This window comes from Bos indicus, chromosome 22 (assembly GCF_029378745.1).
Source record: "Bos indicus isolate NIAB-ARS_2022 breed Sahiwal x Tharparkar chromosome 22, NIAB-ARS_B.indTharparkar_mat_pri_1.0, whole genome shotgun sequence".
Taxonomy (NCBI): domain Eukaryota; kingdom Metazoa; phylum Chordata; class Mammalia; order Artiodactyla; family Bovidae; genus Bos; species Bos indicus.
Genome location: NC_091781.1, coordinates 4,447,463 through 4,469,969, shown reverse-complemented (window position 1 = coordinate 4,469,969; position 22,507 = coordinate 4,447,463). Strand labels below are relative to the sequence as shown.

At 41.5% G+C, this 22,507-nt stretch overlaps 1 protein-coding gene across 9 annotated transcripts in view; it reads right to left on the bottom strand.

Moving 5' to 3' along the window:
- The window catches only part of RBMS3 (RNA binding motif single stranded interacting protein 3), an 803,408-nt gene that overhangs the window by 120,042 nt on the left and 660,859 nt on the right, over positions 1-22,507 (bottom strand). For 5 of the 9 annotated variants that reach the window (XM_019984808.2, XM_019984805.2, XM_019984806.2 and 2 more), the window contains exons 8-10: positions 22,086-22,132; positions 6,846-6,942; positions 4,553-4,603 (exon numbers count right to left, since the gene is read on the bottom strand). In XM_019984808.2, coding sequence (XP_019840367.2) covers positions 4,553-4,603; positions 6,846-6,942; positions 22,086-22,132 — 195 coding nt within the window. The remainder of the gene's footprint in view (positions 1-4,552; positions 4,604-6,845; positions 6,943-22,085; positions 22,133-22,507) is intronic. The other 4 variants (XM_019984813.2, XM_019984812.2, XM_019984810.2 and 1 more) reach the window with 1 other exon arrangement.

Here is a 22,507-nt window from a genome sequence, read left to right as displayed (position 1 = left end):
CTTTGCTTCTCCAGGAGATCTTCCCAATCCAGGGATTGAACCTGGGTCTCCTGCACTGCAAGGTGGATTCTTTACTGTCTGAGCGATCAGGGAAACCCAGTAGTTAGATATCCTGTTTGTAATTAGGTAAAAATGAAAACTGACCTTTATCCTTGAGAATAAATAATGCTAAACACATGAAAAACAGAAGATTTATGATTCACACAAGCCTAAATAGAATTTAAGAGAACTGAACTCTGCTTCTTCTTGGGAGCTATCATCTTTTCTCCCTGTCAGCACAGATTTAACAAAATACCCGACGTATCCCAACATGGGGATTTCAATTGTGCATTCATAGAAGATTCCAGTGTGACAAGCTGCCAAGCAAAGCAGATATCTAGTTCAATCCATCACCTATTAAAATCCTGCCAGCGTCATGGTGAAATTTCAGAGTTTAGGAAAGAAACCTTGCAGTGGCAATCAGCAACACGTGCCTGGTGGCATCGGCAATGTCAGCAAAGAGTGCATTCCTGATTTCGTCTCGTAGTGTTCTCTTTCAGTGAACAAAAAATAAAGTGCAAATAAAAATGCTCTCACTGTCATCCACAGGATTTGACCCGATCAAGTCCCAGAGTCCAACAGACAGACAGAGAATGTGTTTCCTTGCAGAAACACCAGTACGAGAGAGGATCCAGGTGAGGAAACTTTTAGTCCCTTTTCCTTAAAAGTGAAAAGTTTCTCAGTCTTTCTTCTAAAGTTACGAAAAGGGTACACTGCACACAACTCAGAAATGTCAGTCTCTGAAGAAGAAAGCCTAAGCCAGCTGTAGCTTTATACTCAGGATTTCTGCTGGTCTCTCATCCCTTCTTTCCATCAATTCACGTCTCCCTTATAGATCATTACCCCTCCCAGGTAGGAAAAGACCAGAAGCACTGTGCTCTGTGTTAAGACTTGACCGAAGCGCCGGCTTCAGATACAAGCCTGGCTGAGACCTTGGGGCCGGCGAGTCAAGCCTACAAAGAACCTGCAGGACTCTGGCTACAGTGTAGGGGTCTGTGAGCTTCATCACGATGGGGGAAGCATGTCTCTACTCTATGTACAGAGACCTTATCTGTGAGAGTTTCTCAAAATCATGGAGGAGAAGACATGAGAAAAGAGAAAAGTTGTAAACCAATCATTATTACGGGCAACCTACGGGAGATGTGTAGCTACTCACACCTTGAATTTATTTGTAAAGTAGGTTCCAGTGACTGCCACACAAGAGGTAGCCCAGTAGGCCTTTAATTCTTATTTTCATTACTTGTATTTATTTTTATTATAGGTGTTGAAAGATTTAGCAAGTAAATCAGAGAAGCACCAATCTAAGTGATTCATCTTATTTATAGCCACAGAGGCTACCTCCACCAAACTCATTAGTAAAGTGTGCAAAGTGAGCAGGATAAATGTGGTAGACATGGCTGATGATTGCTTTTTCTCCAGTTCTTCCTGTACCAACACTCATTTTACATAATTGGCCTAATCTAAAGCAGAATTTGCAGTCATCTACTCATATAACTCGGAGAAGGCAATGGCACCCCACTCCAGTACTTTTGCCTAGAAAATCCCATGGACGGAGGAGCCTGGTAGGCTGCAGTCCATGGGGTCACTAGAGTCGGACACGACTGAGCGACTTCACTTTCACTTTCGTGCATTGGAGAAGGAAATGGCAACCCACTCCAGTGTTCTTGCCTGGAGAATCCCAGGGGCGGGGGAACCTGGTGGGCTGCCGTCTATGGGGTCACACAGAGTCGGACAAGACTGAAGCGACTTAGCAGCAGCAGCAGCAGTACTCATATAACTGAGTCATGATAACAGTAATTTATTGAGTGTTTGATATTTCTTGGGTGCTATTTTAAGAGCTTTAAAGCATTACTTAATTTAATGAACTGAAAGCATAATAATTTAGTCGTGATTGTGTCCATATTACAGACGAGAAAACTGTGGCTCAGGAAGTTTAACTGCCTAAAGTCCTAGATCAGAAAGGATTTTCTCTCCCAAAGAGCCTAACTAAGAATCCATGCTATTAATCACCAAGTCACTCATTCCTTCTCTTCACATCCAGGTGATTTTATTTCTTTGCCCTAGATCATCACCTATGTATTTTTATGTTTTAATGTTACAGAGTAACATTAAAACATTAAACCCCACTCTGATAATAAAACCAAGAGCAGTTGCATCAAGGTTCTTCATACAATAAAACTACCAAGAAAACTGTCATAAGGAAACAACGGATGGTACAAGTAATGTGTTTCCAAAATGCTGTTTAGCCAGTGTTTCCAAGTTAAAAACAACAAAGTGGTGGGTGGCCCGGCCACTCCTGTTCCCAGGAAATCTGTCCCTGGCACAAGTAAGTGCTACCTCTTAAACCAGGAGTCCCGAACCTCCAGGATCATAATGCCTGATGATCTGAGATGGAATTGATGTAATAATAATAGAAATAAATTGCACAGTAAATGCAATGCCCTTGAATCATCCTGAAACCATCCCCTGCCCCACTGGTTCGTGGAAAGATTATCTTCCACAAAACCAGTCCTTGGTGCCAAAAGGTTGGGGACTGCGGTCTTAGACAGGGTGACCTAAGCTCAAACATCATGCAGAGTCTAATCGGGGAAGGGGTATTAGGGAGCAGCAGCCATGGCAAGAAGATCTCATAGGGACAAAGGAACACACACACACACACACACACACACACACACACACAACTATTGCTAGGGAGAAGGATACTAGAAATAATACATCCCCAAATGGGTGAAGCTGGAAGCTGGGGAAGGGAGGAGGAGGTGCTCATGAAACACTTTGCTAGGGTCCTGAATGACAGTTGAAATAAAACACAAATGTCTTCCCTTCTCCTCACAGCTTTGCAAGTATTGTAGAATCATACACCTTTGGTATCTGAAAAAAAATTCAGATTTTGCCAGATGTGCTTTCCTTGAGGTTGCAATGAGATGATGCTTGACCTCAGCATGAAGACCAAGTTAGCCCCTGCACTCCCTAAACACACACACATTATTTCCTTAGAAGGTAGTTGCTTCCTTCTAGAAAGTCTCTTTAGAACTTGGCAAGGCTTCTTTCCTCTTCCTGTGTTGGCCTAGTCTGTGCTATATGTTGGTCTGGCAGCTTCTACTGGATTCTACCTGATGACTTGGACAGAAAAGAACAGCCTGGATTCCTTGCCTGTTCAGTGTGATTTCCACAACACAGACCAGATGAACTCACAAAGCCCCCAAGGTAGGCAAATAAGAGTAAACAGGGACACTTGCAAAATAGGGTCTAAAGTTCTGTTGTCAGAAGCTACATATACTTTATTTTTCAAATACAAAGCAAATTATCAAAACACTAGGAGCAACGTGGAATGCTCCTTAAAAAAAAAAAAAAAAACTGGACAAAGCTCAATTATGAAAGCCAGGTGCTACGATCCTTTGAGTCCAGGAAATGGATGCCTGTGTATGTAACTCCCTGTTTTTGATATGCATGACTTTATTTATATTTAGCTTTGAAAAGAGTTAAAATGTAGCATTGCCTCTTCTTTGTACGACTGATACATTCACTAATGAGGATTAATGACCATAATCAGGTGTAACATGTCATACTTTAAACATTGTTTTCATATATTCTCTCGGCTTTGATCCTCCCCAAAGCCATGTTAAGTATAGTGGCAGAAGAGGAAACAAAGTTACAGATTTGGACAGACCCAGGAGAGGACACCAGAGATCCTGTCACACAACTTCCCACTGGGGACCTTTCCCCTTCTCCCAACTCTCATGAGTGTATCGTTCTAGAAATCTTCCTGTCCTCTTCTTTCCAAGAGCTAGAAAACATGCAAGAACTTGACAAAGATACATAGAATCACTAGCCTTCAGCCTGTATTCTAATGGAATATATAATACTTTTCCTTGGGGACTTATGTCATATTGTACCACAAAATGGGAACAGCTAGCTAGTAGAACATAGATTGAATATTTGGGGAAGAAACTTTCCACTAAAGAAGAGAATGACCCTTTTGGTTAACATAAAAGTCATCTACCAACCTTACTATCTATTATCTAGCCACACCTATTAGTCGATGAATACCTTCCTATTTCAAATATGATGCTTTGAGTCAACACTGAGCCATGATTCGCAAAGCATCCAAAGAAAAGAAAGCATAACAGAAAGAGAAGGACAACAGAAAAGCTTTCCTCCGATAATGGATTTAACCGTCCAGGGCACTCAGTACTACCTGTAGACCTTCCCTCTTCATGACAAATGGCAGACATCAGCGTGAGAGGTTGATTGCTATTTCCTCCAATCAAGTTGATTCTCTCCCTCCCTCCCTCTTCCTCTCTCAACTCTCTTTCTCTCCATCACTGTCACTATCTCTGTCTGTTGTACACGCTTTTGTAGAATTTCAGGAACAGCTTTGTATCTGGAAAATAAGGCTGCCAGGAAAAGGCATGGAATAGAACAAAAGCTTTACCCCAGAGCTTCTACATGTTACAAAAGCTTGCACTCAGATAATAGAAACATCGAGCCTCAGGTGACTGAGAACACTTACTGTTGGTTGCATAACGTATGGCGGATGAGGCATCCATGAAGTGCTCTGGACCTATGCATCAAACAGCATTCATTAGCACAAAGCAATCACAGAGAGAACTCGGTTCTTGCGTTCAGTGGAGTCACACTAGGTCATAAGAAAGTGGAGTCCATCTGACTTACAGCAAATCAGTGCTCAATAAACTAAGGATAGAAAGGAAACTCTTGGACCTGATTCATTTGGTCCCTGAAACATGGTAAAATGAAAGCAAATTCCTCCTTCCCTGGAGCTGGTGGTAATGCCCACATGGGCCAGGCTACACCATGGGCACATTTGGAGGCTGGTATTGGAGATGAAAGTCTTAGGAGGCTTCAGGGATCAACTGTTCAGAGGTCAACATGCTGGAAGACCCAGGTGAATAAAGAAGGAAGCATTACTTAGCATGATTGCTAAGACTTCCTTTTTTTCTGTCATTGGTTCTAACCTCAAATTCTCAAGTGATCCCATCTTGGAAATAAATCCAAGTGGTGAAAGTTGAGGAATGAATTAGAGATCAACCAGAACTTTGGGGGAATGCTTTGGGTTAAACCCAAGTTAACTAAGTCTGTGATTTTTCTCTCTTGTAGTAACTGGTATGGTTACTAAAAATGAGTGTATGAACCAGGAAAATGTTCTGAATGTTCCCCATCAGCCAAATGAGAAAGTCAGCTTCTAAGAGCTGATTGTGACACAGATAGCCCTGAAGATTTTGGTTTGAATAGACTCACATCAATGAGACTGCCAATGAACTTTAGATTAAAAAAAAAAAAAGTGGTGAAAAGCAAGACTCAACAACATAGGAAATTGCTCGAATTCCTTTTTGAGAAAAGAGAGCTGGAGTTAAATTCCACTTATGGCCCTCCCAAGTGAAATGACAGCTCTGTGGAGATTTCATTCATGACACCAAAGTGCTCTACGATGGAGCTCAGTGGGTGGTCTTGGCTGAAACAGAAGCCAAGATTTGAAAAAAATGGGTAAAAACACCAAAAAGCACACATTACAACCAGGCAGGCCTGTAGGAAGAACAAAAACTGAACAGCATCTGCACTTAGCCTCATGGGTCCCAAGGAAAGGCATTTAAGAAATCAGCCATCCAGAGACCCTCTAATGCAATTCACACAAAATTCTATTCCACTCACACACTGACATGTATCAAGAACCTAAGTGCAGACACAGAGTGAAAATGATCTGCTTCGGAGGGAGGGGGATCTGTGAAGGAAAAATGGGCATCGTGTCAAGCGTGATGCTCTGACAGTGGGGATCTCCTGACATGACATAGATAGGTAGTGGATGAAGAACGTGAAACTTCACTGAATTCGTAGCAATCAGCAACATCACAATCCCCACCCCAGACCCCCCCACCCACCCCCACCATAAGCATGATATAAGGAAACACACATGCACACACTCTCAGTCTCTATCTCCAAGGCTGTAAACAATGCCACTCCACTAGCTAGATAGCATTCATAGGCAGTTTTGTTTCTAATTAGTATTAGAAGAACTGTCTAAAGAACTACATGAGGTAAAGAGAAGGAGGGAGAAATATTTGTGATAACTCAAAGGAATAAGATAAGGAGCCCTGTTTGAGGGGAAGGATGGCTATTTCTTTCCATCTGCACAATTAACGTTAACTGGCGACAACGTCTGGTTTAGGACACAATGAGTCTCAGATTTTCTTGCGTTTCAACATGTGGAACCCCTGAGGCCTCTTCTGGCCTCTTTGGAAGTGAGAATGAAGTCAGAGGAGGAAGTAGGAATTACGTTTACCCCTTTGATAATTTTCCCTTTTTCTTGGAGCCAGTGATTTAGCATCCATCCATGTAGCTTTCCATGGATACACAGAACAACTGTGACAAATAACAATGATCCAGTATCCCAAAGGGAGTGCAAGGAGTTGTCAGAAATGTGTTCTCAGAAAAGATACACTAGGGAACGGTGACAACCAAAATAACAGGAAACACACGAAGTAACCTCTCAGTGGTAAGAAAGCTGAACTAAGGTTGGCTGAAAAGTACCAAAATCATGAAAACTCAGCAGGCAGAATGGAGGCTCAGTGGATTTTTATAATTCAGCGAAACAGATGCAAACAAGCTCTTGAAAGGGTAGGCTCAGTGGACAGTTTGAATATTATGACTATGATATTATGATAATATTATGAATTTAGATGTGACTAAAGGGAAGACAACTTAAAAATTCTGCTGTGTCCTTTTTGACTTGAGATGGGCTATTCTTGGCAAGAAAGGTCCCTCGGGATGTGCAGGTAAATCGGACATACCTGGTATGTGGAGACAGGGGAAGCAGCAATGAATGGCGTGATGGATGTCTGTGGAATCATGCGGTTGGTTGCAATACTGTACGGTGAAGAATAAAATCTGCGAACAGAAAAAAAAAAAAGAAGATTCATAGATTTGTGACGCTAACGCACGCCTGGCTGCTGACCAAATGCTACCACGCGTGTCTGAAGGAGATTGACTTCCACCCTCGTACCACCCATTCATTGTTAACAGGAGCGGACAAGAGACTGATGGTCTTTAATTCCACTAAGAAATAAACTGTTCTAAACGAAATGACAACTTTGAGTCCGCTAATAAAATTGGCCACGCCGAAATCTCTTAGGCCAGGTGAGTGTCATAGTATGTTTAATCAACAGGGGAGAAAAGCTGTGGGTCTTGTTTTCGTTTGTTTGTTTTTAAGGCAACGCTATTACAAAGCTCCTTGAAAGGAAGGTGAATTGGTAGCACCAAGCTTTACGAAAGTGGCTGTTGTTACACAGACATAATTGCATTTATTTCTTCATTCAAGAAAGAGGATCAGCTTCTAGACAGTTCTGGATAACATATGCTAGGCATGAGTCCAGGCCCTTAGGCAAAAACTAACCTAAGTACTTTCTCCATGAAAAGAAAAGGACAATTTGTGGACAATTTGGGTCAAGGTGAAGATAGGAATCTTTTCTGAATTTAATCAAGGCACTGATGGAGGTTCTGGACCTGTGTGATATTCTCCTGCAGACTCTAAAAAGCACTGAGTTTTCTGGTCCTCCGGTGAACAAGTACAGAAGAACACTGGGCAAGATGATGTGTGGGTGCGTGCTCAGTTGCTCAGTCCTGTCCTCCTCTTTACAATGCTATGGACTGTAGCCCAGTCCATGGACAGCCTCCTCTGTTCATGTAATTTTCCAGGCAAGAATACTGGAGTGGGTTGCCATTTCCTCCTCCAGGGGATCTTCCCAATCCAGGGATCGAACCCATGTCTCCTGCATTGGCAGGCAGGTTCTTTACCATTGTGCCACCTGGGAAGCCCCTGGGCAAGAGCAGAGCTCCACAAATCAGAGGAGGGATGATTCTTCTGGATATCTATTAAAGGATAGATTTAACAGAGATCTAGGACTTCCCTGGTGGCTCAGACTGTAGTCTGCCTGCAATGCAGGAGACCTGAGTTCAATCCTTGGGTCAGAAAGATCCCCTGGAGATGGGAATGGTTACCCACTCCAGTATTCTTGCCTGGAGAGTTTCACGGAGAAAGGAGCCTGGTGGGCTGCAGTCCATGAGTTCACAAAAAGTTGGACACCACTGAGCGACTAACATTTTCACTACTTTCAAAGGGTATTGAAAACACTGACACTCCATCTCCACTCAGACTATACCCTGGAGCCCATTAGTTATCTAATGCTCAGATTCCTCAGAATTTTAAATCATGTTTCCTTCTTCATATCTCACTGGTAAGGGAAAGTCTAGAGTGACTAACCACTGAACATGCACACAAAACCAGGATGCCTGTGATGGACTATTTCCCTGTTATGAGGATAGATTGGGAAAATGCCTATTAGGGATCATGGAATCATTGTTTTCATTTTGCCATACTCTTCAGTTCAGTTCAGTTCAGTCGCTCAGTCGCATCCGACTCTTTGCGATCCCGTGGACTGCAGCACGCCAGGCCTCCCTGTCCATCACCAACTCCTGGAGTTTACCCAAACTCATGTCCAATGAGTCGGTAATGCCATCCAACCACCTCATCCTCTGTCATCCCCTTCTCCTCCTTCCCTCAATCTTTACCAGCATCAGGGTCATTTTCAAATGAGTCAGCTGTTTGCATCAGGTGGCCAAAGTATTGGAATTTCAGCTTCAACATCAATCCTTCCAATGAACATACAGGACTGATCTCCTTTAGAATGGACTGGTTGGATCTCCTTGCAGTCCCAGGGACTCTCAAGATTCTTCTCCAACACCACAGTTCAAAAGCATCAACTCTTCGGTGCTCAGCTTTCTTTACAGTCCAACTCTCACATCCATACATGACTACTGGAAAAAAGTAATGTCTCTGCTTTTTAATATGCTGTCTAAGTTGGTCATAACTTTCCTGCCAAGGAGTAAACGTCTTTTAATTTCACAGCTGCAGTCACCATCTGCAGTGATTTTGGAGCCCAGAAAAATAAGTCAGCCACTGTTTCCACTGTTTCCCCATCTATTTGCTATGAAGTGATGGGACCAGATGCCATGATCTTAGTTTTCTGAATATTGAGCTTTAAGCCAATTTTTTCACTTTCCTCTTTCACTTTCATCAAGAGGTTTTTTAGTTGCTCTTCACTTTCTGGCATAAGGGTGGTGTCATCTGCATATCTGAGGTTATTGATATTTCTCCCAGCAGTCTTGATTCCAGCTTGTGCTTCCTCCAGTCCAGCGTTTCTCATGATGTACTCTGCATAGAAGTTAAATCAGTAGGGTGAGAATACGCAGTCTTGACATACTCCTTTTCCTATTTGGAGCCAATCTGTTGTTCCATGACCAGTTATAACTGTTGCTTCCTGACCTGCATACAGATTTCTTGGGAGGCAGGTCAGGTGGTCTGGTATTCCCATCTCTTTCAGAATTTTCCACAGTTTGTTGTGATCCACACAGTCAAAGGCTTTGGCATAGTCAATAAAGCAGAAATAGATGGTTTTCTAGAAAGCTCTTGCTCTTTAGATGATCCAGAGGATGTTAGCAATTTGATCTCTGGTTCCTCTGCCTTTTCTAAAACCACCTTGAACATCTGGAAGTTCATGGTTCACGTATTGCTGAAACCTGGCTTAGAGAATTTGGAGCATTACATTACTAGCATGTGAGATGAGTGCAATTGTGCAGTAGTTTGAGCATTCTTCGGCATTGCCTTTCTTCGGGATTGGAATGAAAACTGACCTTTTCCAGTCCTGTGGCCACTGCTGAATTTTCCAAATTTGCTGGCATAAGGAGTGCAGCACTTTCACCGCATCATCTTTTAGGATTTGAAATAGTTCAACTGGGATTCCATCATCTCCGGTAGCTTTGTTCATAGTGATGCTTCCTAAGGCCCGCTTGACTTCACATTCCAGGATGTCTGGCTCTAGGTGAGTGATCACACCATCATGATTATCTGGGTTGTGAAGATCTATTTTGTACAGTTCTTCTGTGTATTCTTGCCACCTCTCCTTAATATCTTCTGCTTCTCTTAGGCCCATACCATTTCTGTCCTTTATCGAGCCCATCTTTGCATGAAATGTTCCCTTGGCATCGCAAAGTCAATTGAATTACTACTTTTAGTTTAGTTTCTTTTCTTTTTAAAAATAGTTCATGACTGAGTTTGGAATTTTGGAGACAAAATCTTCATCATCCTCAGAGTTCTCTGATGTTTTGAATAGAGAATCTCATGAGTCACCTTTCTAAAGAAGCATTCCACAAGAACCCCACTGAGTGTAGGGGGGGCTAGATTTCAATGTTTCCAGGGTTCAAAGAGTAAGTTCTTTAAGCTAGATTCTATAAAAGTCTCCAAGCAAGGATTATAGAACTAGAGTCTTAAATTGATCTAGGTTTCAACAAGGATTATAAGGTTAGGGTTTTTTGGTTAAAAAAATGTAGTTGAAAAAATTACTCCTTTACCCATTGCATTCTCCTTACTATCCATACCTGCATCTACCTCATCTCTAAATCTGCTTTTGTGTAGTTTAGGAAAAATGAATACTGACTATGTAATGTACCTATTAGAATGATGAAATTTTAAAAAAGCCAATCAGAGCTGTCACAGATTTAGAGAAGGTGGAATTCTCTTTCATTCTTGGTGGAAATACAGCATGGTCCTGCCCCTTTAGAAAACAGCTTGGCAGTTTCATATAAAGCTAAAATACACATAGCATATAACTGAAAAATCCCACTGATACATAGCAACTAAAGATAAATGAAAACTTGAGTTCACCCAAAAACCTTGATGCAATTATTTACAGCAGCTTTGATACTTGCCAAAAACTGAAAACAAGCCAAATATCCTTCAACTGAACAGATAAACAACATATAGTCCATCCATACATGGGGAGGCTACTCAACAATTAAAACAAAAGAAACCCTGGTATATTTAACATGGTGAATCTTAAATGAATTATGCTAAATGAGAGCTCTCAGACTCAAAAGACTTTATATTTTATATCTATTTGTATAACGGTATGGAAAATGAGAAACTATACAGACCAAAACCAAATAACGGATGCTGAAGGCTGGGGTTAAGGGAGGAGTCTGACCACAGAGACACACGAAGGAATTCTGGGAAATGCTGTAACTGTTTCTTCATTGCTCCATTGTGCGCTCTTCAGACCTCATAAAATTGTACCCTATCAAGAGTGTATATATGAATTACTTTTAACAAATCTGACTTTTAAAAAGACAATAGCTATGCAAGAAAACATCTATTCTTCCACTTATAAAAAAAAAAAAAAAACTGTATTGAAGGATTTACTATGTGTACCAAAGATGGGTAAGGCATTCATTTGAGTTTCTCTCTTTAACCACTTAACTTGAATCTCCTTTGTACATTAACCAGCCTAAATCCAGCCAATGGCTTTCCACTGCAATGAGAACAAAATCTGAATTCCTGGTATCGACTATTGCTAGCACAGTAAGGCTACTGTCCATCTCTCTTCCTTGAGCCAACTAGGATCCAAAAAATTACAATGACCTTCTGTCACATGAGCCTGTCATTCTCATCTTGGGCCACTGACCTTATAATTCTCTCTACCTGGAATGCTTATTTCCCCAAATCTCCCTATAACAACCTCTTTTTCATTATTGGTTTCACTCAACTTTCCCTTCTTCTGAGAGGTCCATAGCTAAAGCAGCAACCACCATCTCTGCCCCAGTTGTTCTCTATTCCTTTCCTTGACTTTAGTTTTGTTTTCCCCCATTGGCATTATTACTATTTGAAGTAGCCTTTAAAAAATGTCTTTATATACTATTGGCTGAATGTGTGTGTCCCTTTAAAATTCATATGTTGAAGTCCTAACTCCCAGAGTGGCTGTATGTGGAGATGGGACCTCTAAGGAAGAAAGCAACATTAAATGAGCTCATGAGGGTGGGGCCCTAATCTCCCAGGGTTAGTGTCCTTAAAAGAAGAGATGCTCCGCAGACTTCCCTCTCTCTCCATACACGCACACGGGGGAAAGGCCATGTGAGGACACAGTGAGAAAACAGCCTTGGAAAAGCCAGGAAAACAGTCCTCACCCGAGACTTAATCAGCCAGATCTTGATCATGGACTTCTAGCCTCCATAACTGCGAGGAAATTTATTTCAGTTGTTTAAACCCACACGATCAATGGCTTTTTTTTTTTTTTTAACAGCAGTTGTGCTGACTAATGCAATGCATTTATTGGTTATTTCTCCCTCTAGAATGTTGGCTTCAAGAGAGTTGAGGACACCTGGACGGACTTTGTTGCCTAGGACAGAGCCTGGGGCATAATAAATACAGGCAGACCTCATTTTATTGTGCTTTGCTTTAGTGTACTTCAAAGATACTGTGCTACTGCTAAGTCGCTTCAGCCGTGTCCGACTCTGTGTGACCCCATAGATGGCAGCCCACCAGGCTCCCCCGTCCCTGGGATTCTCCAGGCAAGAACACTGGAGTGGGTTGCCATTTCCTTCTCCAATGCTTGAAAGTGAAAAGTGAAAGTGAAGTCGCTCAGTCGTGTCCAACCCTTAGCGACCCCATGGACTGCAGCCTACCATGCTCTTCTGTCCATGGGATTTTCCAGGCAAGAGTACTGGAGTGGGGTGCCATTGCTTTCTCTGATCTATGCTTAATACCTGATGGCTGACTGAATGAATAAATGAGTGCAAAACAGCTTAGGGAGATAAGCAGTGATCATTGTAAAGGATGGCTAATGTCAAATGTGTGGAGACACAGAAGATGCCATCTGTTCAGATAGGAAGCTGAGAAGTGAGAACTGAGAAAGCTGGCTTACATCACATATCATCTATCTGTACCTCTGTACATCTCAGTGAAAGCTTAAACTAATGCTCATTTTCTAGGCATATAGAGAAATTGATAATCAGAGAAAACAGACCTTTTCTACAAAAATCATGGTTTACATCTAGAAAACACACATACACACACACACACACACACACACACACACACACAACCCCTTCAGGTTTTATCTTAGATCTTACTTATGAAGCAGTGAACAGAAAGATTTATGTGGGGCTCATAATGACCTAACAGGCACTCATGACCACTCCACTAACAGCCCTTTTCTCCATGTAGGTTTAACTTCTCTTAGAAACCTAGTCTCAGCCTTGCATACCAACAGCATAAATCATGCTTCACATTTTAGAGTGGCTGGTTTATTTTGCAAAAGGTACCAAGTGGCATATTAAAAATGAAAGCAAAAAGGACTGGATGGACAGACAGCATTTACAGGGAACTTTACGGGAAAAAAAAATGAGAGCAGAAAAACAGCCAAGTAAATGGATACTAACATAGAGAACCCTTAGGGGAAATTTTCATGCGTTTTTGTTCTATTTGCTCTAATCTTATCCGTCCAATAAGAATGATATTTCATACTCCCCAGCAAGTTCCAATACTGTCTGCCACTCAAATCAGAGAGTCATTTAGAACAGAAAATGGACTGGAAAGATCAGACTCAGTACACTATCTTGATCCCCTAATTCCGGTATTCTGAAATAAGCTCTCCCCAAGTCCAAACATAAACCAGATGACTTTACAGGAAAGCTTTGCTTAAACCACGACAAGAGAGGCTGTTATTGCATCTGAGGCTTCGAGTCACCATGTCTAAAGAAAATGCACTGAGCCGGCCTCCAAAAAGAGAGCTGCAGAATGAGTTTCCCAGTCTCATCACTTGTTCTCAATCCCTGCCATGTATCCTTCGTGGTTCACACAGCCTCCACATTTTAAAAGGAGAAGAAAGAAAAAGAACATCCAGATAAAAACTTTAGGCATAGGCATCCTATTTTGGGGGAACAGGAAAGGTGAAATTGACAGCACTTTAATTTTGTGGCTATAATAAGAAAGCTAAGGTCATTTGAAACATGTGACTATATTTTTATATCTGGTTATATTAATATATGCATCATGGGCTTCCCAGGTGGCTCAGTCATAAAGAATCTGCCTGCTAACGCAGGAGATACAGGAGATGTAGTTTCGATCCCTAGATTGGGAATATCCCCTGGAGGAAAAAAATGGCAACCCACTACAATATTCTTCCCTGGAAAAATCCCATGGAGAGAGGAGTCTGGAGGGCTACAGTCCATGGGGTCACAAAGTGTCAGACATGGCTGAGCACACATGCATAGGTGCATCATGCCTTGAAATGCTATTACAGAAAACTAGGAACGACTTTTTAACTACCATTTTTTCTGGAAAGAGTTTGCTAAGATATTTATTTGACAAAATGCACACAGTAAATTCACAGGTGTGGCAAGTGTTTCTTTTCTACACCATCTTAAACAGAGACAGGAGCTTTCTTCCCAGGACCTAGAGATGTTTTTGGTTATCACAACTGGGTCAGGGGGCTGCTCCTAGCATCAAGTTGATAGAGGTCTGGGATGCTGCTAAACACAGGACAGTTCCCACCAAAAAAATGATATGATCCAAAATGACACTCATGTCAAGGTTGAGAAGCTTTCCTTGGGAATGTTGACTAGTTACTCTGGAGAGGTTTCACGTGAAAAAGTTCCAAATGTCAAAGGTACTGAGAGGTTTACTTAAGCAAAATCTATCCGTAGAACTCTGAGCTGGCCTCTGAAAAAAGTCATAATTTTAGGGAACACAAAGAGTTATTTGGTTTTCTGGCTTTTAAAGCAAGTGGGCTCCAGAAGCCCAGAGAATGGAAGTCTAGGTCACTAAGAGGACATTATTTTACCTGCAGAAGAGCCATCTTCAGGGAATTTGGCAGTCAGTAGTGAAATCTTATTTCACTGACAATAAAAATAACATGAATGTATCAATAACCCCAGGGTAGGATTTTTTTTTTAACTCCAAAAAATCACACACAATCCTATATGCACACTGAAATAAATAGTGCTGCCTTGTCTTCATGTCCATGCGCAATTTTGTTGGATTCAGAACCATGAATCCTCAGGGCAACCCTAGAGCAGAAGATTAATAAGGTACTGGTCATCTTTATTGTAATACCATGTATCTTTCACATTACATTCCTTTCCTAGCGTAATAAGATCTGGTTTCTGTATCACTTAATATCAAATGCCATATAAAACAGCTGGCAAACCAAGGCCGTAGAAAACATTTTCCCCCCACATCTCTCCCAAGAATACATTTTATTCAAATCAAACAATCCAAAAGGCATTTACACAGCAGACCTTAGTGAAAAGGGCACAGGAAAAGATGAGATTTTGACTGGGGAAGGAATTATTTCCCACCTCTTATGCTCATATTTGAAAGTGATGGGATTTCATATTGGACTGTTAAAAAAGCAATAGGCCAGTAGTAATAACACATTATAGAGTTATGCCAGATAGCTCTGAAAGAAGAATGAGCATTTTTATTCTCCTAAGTTGACCTACAGTAAAAAAGTACTGAGTGGTTTCCTTTTCCATTGCAATCCAGAAACCTCTTCACTGTAACCTTCAAAGCCTTAGATACAAGTGACATTGAACTGATTTGTTTAAAGTGATCATTTGGGTAGATTCAAGCAGATGACATGACTGACATTTTCTGCCACCTACACTCAAACTGCTCAGAGACACCATGGTCCACATTTACATTTACAAATGTTTGTTCTTCATTAGAGAAAAATCAAGCTAAATTTGGGAGTACTTATTTCAGTTTTATGTTGCTGTATAAACATTGAAGTTATGGAATTCAGAACATTTAACAGTTTATACAACTGAGCTACCAGACACCCCAGACACGTCTGAATTTGATACTCAGAAGCCCCCATGACTGAGCGCAGTTCTAGGATGCTCCAGGATTACAAAATACGTCCTTTGAATAAAAAGAAAAATTGAAGTATATGTGATTTACAATGTTGCATTAATTTCTAATGTATAGCATAGTGACTCAGTTACACACACACACACACACACACACACACACACACACATACACGCACAGACACACACACATTGCTTTCACTACTCTTTTCCATTATGGCTGATCACAGGATATAGTCTCCTGTGCTATAGCAGAACTTGTTGTTTTCCCCTTCTGCATATAATATCTGCCAACCCCAAACCCCCCGTCTCTCCCTTCCCACCCCTTTCCCTCCCCCTTGGCAACCACATAGAATTTCCATATCATCCAGCAATCCCACTGCTGGACATATATCTGGAAAAAACTAGCACTCAAAAAGATAAACCATGTTCTTAAATGTGACATGCCACCAAGAGGACAAGGTCATGTCCCTGCTCCATCAAGAGGCCTTCCACATCTCTTGCTAGAATGTAACTGCTTTTACTCTGTGGTCCTGTGACCATTTATTTTGACTTTTTTTGTGAAAAGAATAGAAAAATGTAAACAGTGAAAAGTCAGTCTCCCTATCACCCCTCCTTCTCAGCTCTCTGTTGGTCCTCCCCAGAGACGATTGTCACCATGTCTCGTGTCTTCCTTCAGAAATACTTCGTACATCTGAAAGGTAAGACATCATAAAACTCAAAGCACTCTTTGCTTCTTTCACAATACTCTTGGCATTATATCTAGAATTTGTGTGCATGTCCATTGTTCCTGATAGGATGCAAACTTTTTTTTCAAATCTGCATCACCAACATGATTTTAAACAGTACAACAGATATGAAAGAAAAGTAGTTTGTTGAACTGAGTCACCATTAAGCCATTTTTAACAATATTAACTGGATTGGCGTTGGTTGCAACTGTATCTTTAGATATGTTTTTCCTACATCAGATGGGATCAGTTTCTTCTCTGCAGCAATAAATATTTATGCCTCTGTTAGCTTCCTACTCTCCCTCTAAGTTAGGTTTGCCTACTGGATCGAACGGGCTTCCAGGGTGGCACCAGTGGTGAAGAAACTGCCTGCCAAAGCAGGAGACATAAGAGATGCAGGTTCGATCCCTGGGTGAGGAAGATCCTCTGGAGGAGGGCATGGCAACCCACGCCAGCACTCTTGCCTACAGAATCCCACAGAGAGAGGAGCCTGGTGGGCTACAAACAGTCCATGGGGTCACAAAGAGTTGGACACAACTGAAGTGACTTAGCATGCACGCAGGCACTGGACTGAATACATGGGTATAAAGATGGAATAAATACTTTACTCTGGACATTCACATTCGATCCCTTCATATGCTGAATTTTCTAAATCAGTTTCCACATCTTTAAGAGGTACATGCTGACAGTAAGTCAAGAAACAGGATATTGAGGAAACATATGTGGTTATTTTGACATCTTAACATCCATAGAAATGATTATTTATATGTTTCCATATAAGGCAATTAAAACCCAAAAGACCAAAATATTTTAAAAAACTCGTGTATATAAAGAAATACCAAGTGAATAAGGTTAATTAACTACAATTTTGCTGTTCCTTCCATTTCATGATATGAAATTTCTACCTTCTTGATAGCAAAACAGTGCATAATCTAATGCTTCCAAAATTCCACTCTTAACCCAGGACATGAACAACTCTTGTGCAGTTTGGCTTCTTTGGATGAAACTGGAGGTTACATTTAAAGATAATCAGATTAGGGTGTTACATGAGAACAGAGTGGCTTGATACCAGGAAGGGGGCTGGGTTACTAATGCCACTTTGCTGCAGTCAAGCAGATGCCATCAGTAACATTTTCTATTTCTGATTGGGCATTCATACTACCAAGTTAAACAGGCTGTAGAGAAAAATAAGACACGGAACCTGCCTTCAGATTTGATAGTCCATCAGAGAAATAAATATGATGTCAAGAGCTATGTGATAAAAAGGCTGTTACTGTGTCATATACACGTGTGTGCTAAGTCGTTTCAATCATGTCCAACTCTTTGCGACCCTGTGGACTGTAGCCTGCTACGCTCCTGTCCAGGGGATTCTGCTGGCAAGAATATCGGAGCAGATTGCCATGCCTTCCTCCAGGAGATGGTTGCAACCCAGGATCCAACCCGCGTCTCGCTATGTCTCCTGCGTTGGCAGGCGGGTTCTTGACCACCAGTGCCACCTGGGAAGCCCTTGCTGCATGACAGTCGCATGAAATGCAGTGTAACAATCGTGTCAGCTTTGACAGGGGCCACACTGTGCCACAGGGGTCCTTTAATCCTTACAACGTCTTATGAAAACTTATTCTCACTGTCATCTCCACTTCATAGAAGGGGAAACTGAAGCACAGATGACTTGCCTACATGTGGAAAACAACAGAATTTGAATGCACGCGAGGGCAGGCTGGCTCTGGAGTCTGCACTTCTAACCACTGCTCACACTGTTTCTCTTGTGACTAATTGTGTAATTAGCTCTGCCTGGTATGATTTAATGGTGTTCTCTAAAGGAGAGAAATAAAAGAAAGAAGGGAAGGAAGAAATATCACCATTCTCTGCAGGCAGAGAGAACTCCATGAGCAATAAGACTCACGGGTTAACATAATATGAGATGCTCTGAGAATCAAGAAAGGTCCAATTCAGTTGCAGGAACCAAATCATGAAATTTTTCTGGTGCCACTCTGGAAAGTTTGAGTTCTGTTCTGTATTTAATAAAGTCCATGTAATACTTTAAGCCAGGCAGGTAGATGATTACTTATTACTTTTTGCTTTAAAAAATATTCAGAAAGCAATGTGAAAGTGGTTTGGTACTCAGTTATATCAGAGGCAGATAAAAGCTTAGTACAGGTAGGGAATGGTAATTGAATGAACTCGACCAGTGGCAGGGAGACAGCTGGTTTGAAGATGTAGTTCAAAGAGAGATAGAAGAAGTCTTGACCAATTTTATCACTAGGAGTGTTGTAGGAGAGAAGGCCCAGAGAACTGGAATTATGACTTAAATGGCTTTAGAGTGAACTTTTTAAAAACTGTAAGAAGTATTTTGATGTTTTTCATTTATTTGGTTTGTATTATGAAGGACTGATGAAGACAAAGCCCTCAGTTGGGGTCAGGACATCCAGGAGCAGCGGCCAGTGCAGTGAGAGACACAGATGATGGTTCCCTGTGGCTAGTTATAAACTTGAAGTATGAACTTGGGAGTCTTCAGTTCCTAAAAGCAGGAGGAGTGGATGAGAAACAGCGTGAGAAAGGGCTAAACCCTGAGAAAGATCAGTAAAAGTGGGCAGAAGGGGAATTCACAGACACCAGAGGAGCAGTGCAAGGTGAGGGCAAGGAGGATCCGCAAAGGAGATGTGTGTGTGTGTGCTAAGTCGGTCAGTCATGTCTGACTCTTTGCAACCCTCTGCCCATACCTGTTCTTGCGAGTCTCCAGGCAAGAAGACTGGAGTGGGTTGCCATGCCCTCCTCCAGGGGATCCTTCTGACCCAGGGATCAAACCCATGTCTCCCGCGGCTCCTGTACTGCAGGTAGATTCTTTACTGTTGAGCCACTGGGGAAGCCCCATTAGAGACAACACAGGAAGACAATGTGTAAAGAATACTAAAACTGTTTACCAGTAAAGAAAAAGCAAAAATAGTGTGGTCACTACAAGTTATAGGCAGAAAAAGATTGTTTTGTTTTTTGACTGCACCACACAGCATGCGGGATCTTTGTTCCCTGACCAGGGATTGAACCTCTACCCACTGCATTGGAAGCATGGAGTCTTATCCACTGCACCACCAGGGAAGTTTAGAAAAGGACAGTTTTGCTTCTGCCCTCTTTATAGGTGGGAGAGACTTGACTTTTACAGGCTAAAAGGAATATTCAGTGGACAAGGCAACGTTGAAGACAGGGACTGCTGGATGATACAAAGTTCTTTATCAGATGAGAGTACATAAAATCAAGAAGATGGTATCCTGAGCATCTTAACTGCAATTTGCTTCCTGAGGGAGATGTTCATTGTCCTTAAAGTCTAAGCGGGCAGTGGGAGAGGATGAACCACTTTTGCAACTGTTGAAATAGTTCAAAGGATACAATGTTCTACTGTTAGTATAAAGTACACAGAGACAGACATCACAGAGAGGATGCTGGAAGGTGGACGGATATACCTGCAGTTGACCTCTGTACAGTGTAAATGGTGACCTGGGAGGAAGACACAGTCCCCAGGGACCAGGCAGTCCCCACGGCGTCTAACGGCACCACCAGAGTTCAGACCGCGGCTGCTCAGATTACAGGTTGAAACCCCGGTTTTTTCTCTTCAGGTTTGTCGTGAGTCACAATGAAAGTCTGGACACTTAGGTCTTTGGGGAAAGATTCAGATTTTAAATTGCGCATTGGAAAGATGACTGACTATAGCAAAACATAAACTCATTCCAGCCCAGGCCTAGGACACGGGGGCGTCTCTAATAATTGACTTCGAACCTTGGGCAGGAAGATCTTTATAATAAGCAGATGTATGCATATATAGTACAGACAGGTAGATGGATTCACATATTTATACACACATATGCTGCTGCTGCTGCTGCTGCTGCTGCTGCTGCTGCTGCTAAGTCGCTTCAGTCATATCCGACTTTGCGACCCCATAGACGGCAGCCCACCAGGCTTCCCCGTCCCTGGGATTCTCCAGGCAAGAACACTGGAGTGGGTTGCCATTTCCCTCTCCAATGCATGAAAGTGAAAAGTGAAAGTGAAGTAGTTCAGTCGTGTCTGACCCTCATCGACCCCATGGACTGCAGCCCACCAGGCTCCTCCGTCCATGGGATTCTCCAGGCAGGAGTACTGGAGTGGGGTGCCATCACCTCCTCCGATACACACATATCCATGTATGCAAACACAGACACTTGCTGGATTTAGTTAATGAACATGTGTATTCATTCAATTATTTCTATTTTCCAGTGTGCATATACATTTCTAATTGTAATTACAAGTATTTTTACATATATTAGACTCCAAGAACATGCACTATTAAATTACAAATATCGATTACTTGGTACATAGTATGTGTTCAATAAATGTCATGCCCTTACATTACACGCCTGTCTTCTGTCACTCTCTCTGAGCATATAATGCCATATTCTGTGTCCTTCGAATTAACTATGTTATCTTCTCGGCTATACAGTATGACTCTAGAGGGCTTCATTCTCTGTATCTTTATTTCTTGTCTTTACTTTCTGACCAGCATGTTTAGAGTGCCTTGTTGGAAATAAGAGAAGGCTTACTGGATAAATGGAGAGCTATCATTACTTTTTGCACCTAGAGAAGTTTTAATCAACATGGGACAAAGGAATAGATCTCTACCCTAGACTATCATCTTTGTTGACTCTTTCATGGACGGTAGACCATGAGTTTCTTAAGCCCCTGTTTTACACAGATGCATTGTTTTTTTAAAGCCTATAGAGCATAGTACTGCGCTTGGAAGACTTATTGGATGTTTACTGAGTGACTGAATAAATGACCCTCTAAGCTGACCAAACAGAAAATGGAGTTACATTCCTTCTGTCCTCTAGGTTGATCTTAAATGAGATCTTCATTCTGACTAATTCTTTAGAGGCTGAAAGACAGAAAACTGAAAGCCATGGAGAAATCTAAGATAAAAGACTGAAAATAAGAATAATAATTATTCTTCAATTTGTTGGTTCATTGCAGGATGGCCAACGTAAAGGAAAGAAATTGGAAAGTAAGAAGAAAGTTTCAGCCAAAGACTATTCAGAATGACAGAATTTTAAAGATGCTGGATTATGTAGCTTAAGTCTGATTTTTTTCAGAGGAAAAGTTTAGGCTATATTAATTGTTCTAAGTAAGAGTCTGCAAACTTCCAGATGCTTATTAAAACGGAGTATGGAAATACAATCACCGTGTTACTAACTTGATTCTGTGTGTTACCCTTCCTCTGAGAGCCAGAGGCAAGCATAGAAGCTTTATTAATGTTGAAATGAGCCTGGGCACAGGCTACGATTATTACCTGGCAGAAGCGACACTCTGACCCTAGAGAAACAGACACTTCTCCCTTCACATCGCTCTTTCTCAGGTGAGAGAGGGGGAGAAAGACGAATATGGACAGAAGCTTTGTAAGCATGGGTGATGCCACTGAAATCAGAGTCACTCACAGGAAGAAAAGAAATACACTGATGAGAAAGGTTTGATTAACATTTTTGTTTAGAACAAGAAGAAAGATTTGAACATTTTTCTCCAGTACTGATTTCAGAGTTCAGAGATACCTTAGCAATTAAAACATAGAAAAAGTGATCTACTTACCCATTCTGTATGGCAGCTGTGGGGTCATAGGTCAGGGCCATGCCAGCCTGTATAATGGGGGGAAGAAGGGAGAAAATGGATCTTAATGTTTTTAATGGCAATCTCCAAAGCATTCAGTACACACACAGATTTTTTATCTGTACATTCTATGATTTAAGTTTACGTATTCCTATATATTTCTCCCCCCTTTACTGCCAAGCATTTTTACTACCTGAACACCAGAATCCAACATTGAGTTAGGGAATTTATATTATATATCCAGACAAACCAAAGAACAATTCATTTTGGATGGTCTCCATTTCTACTTCATATGCCATGCACTGTCTAATCTGGTGTCCTTATAATTTCTCATTCTTTTCAAGAACACCTATTGTATATCTCCAAGCATGGGAAAAAAAGGTAAGAATGGATCCTGGGGTAAG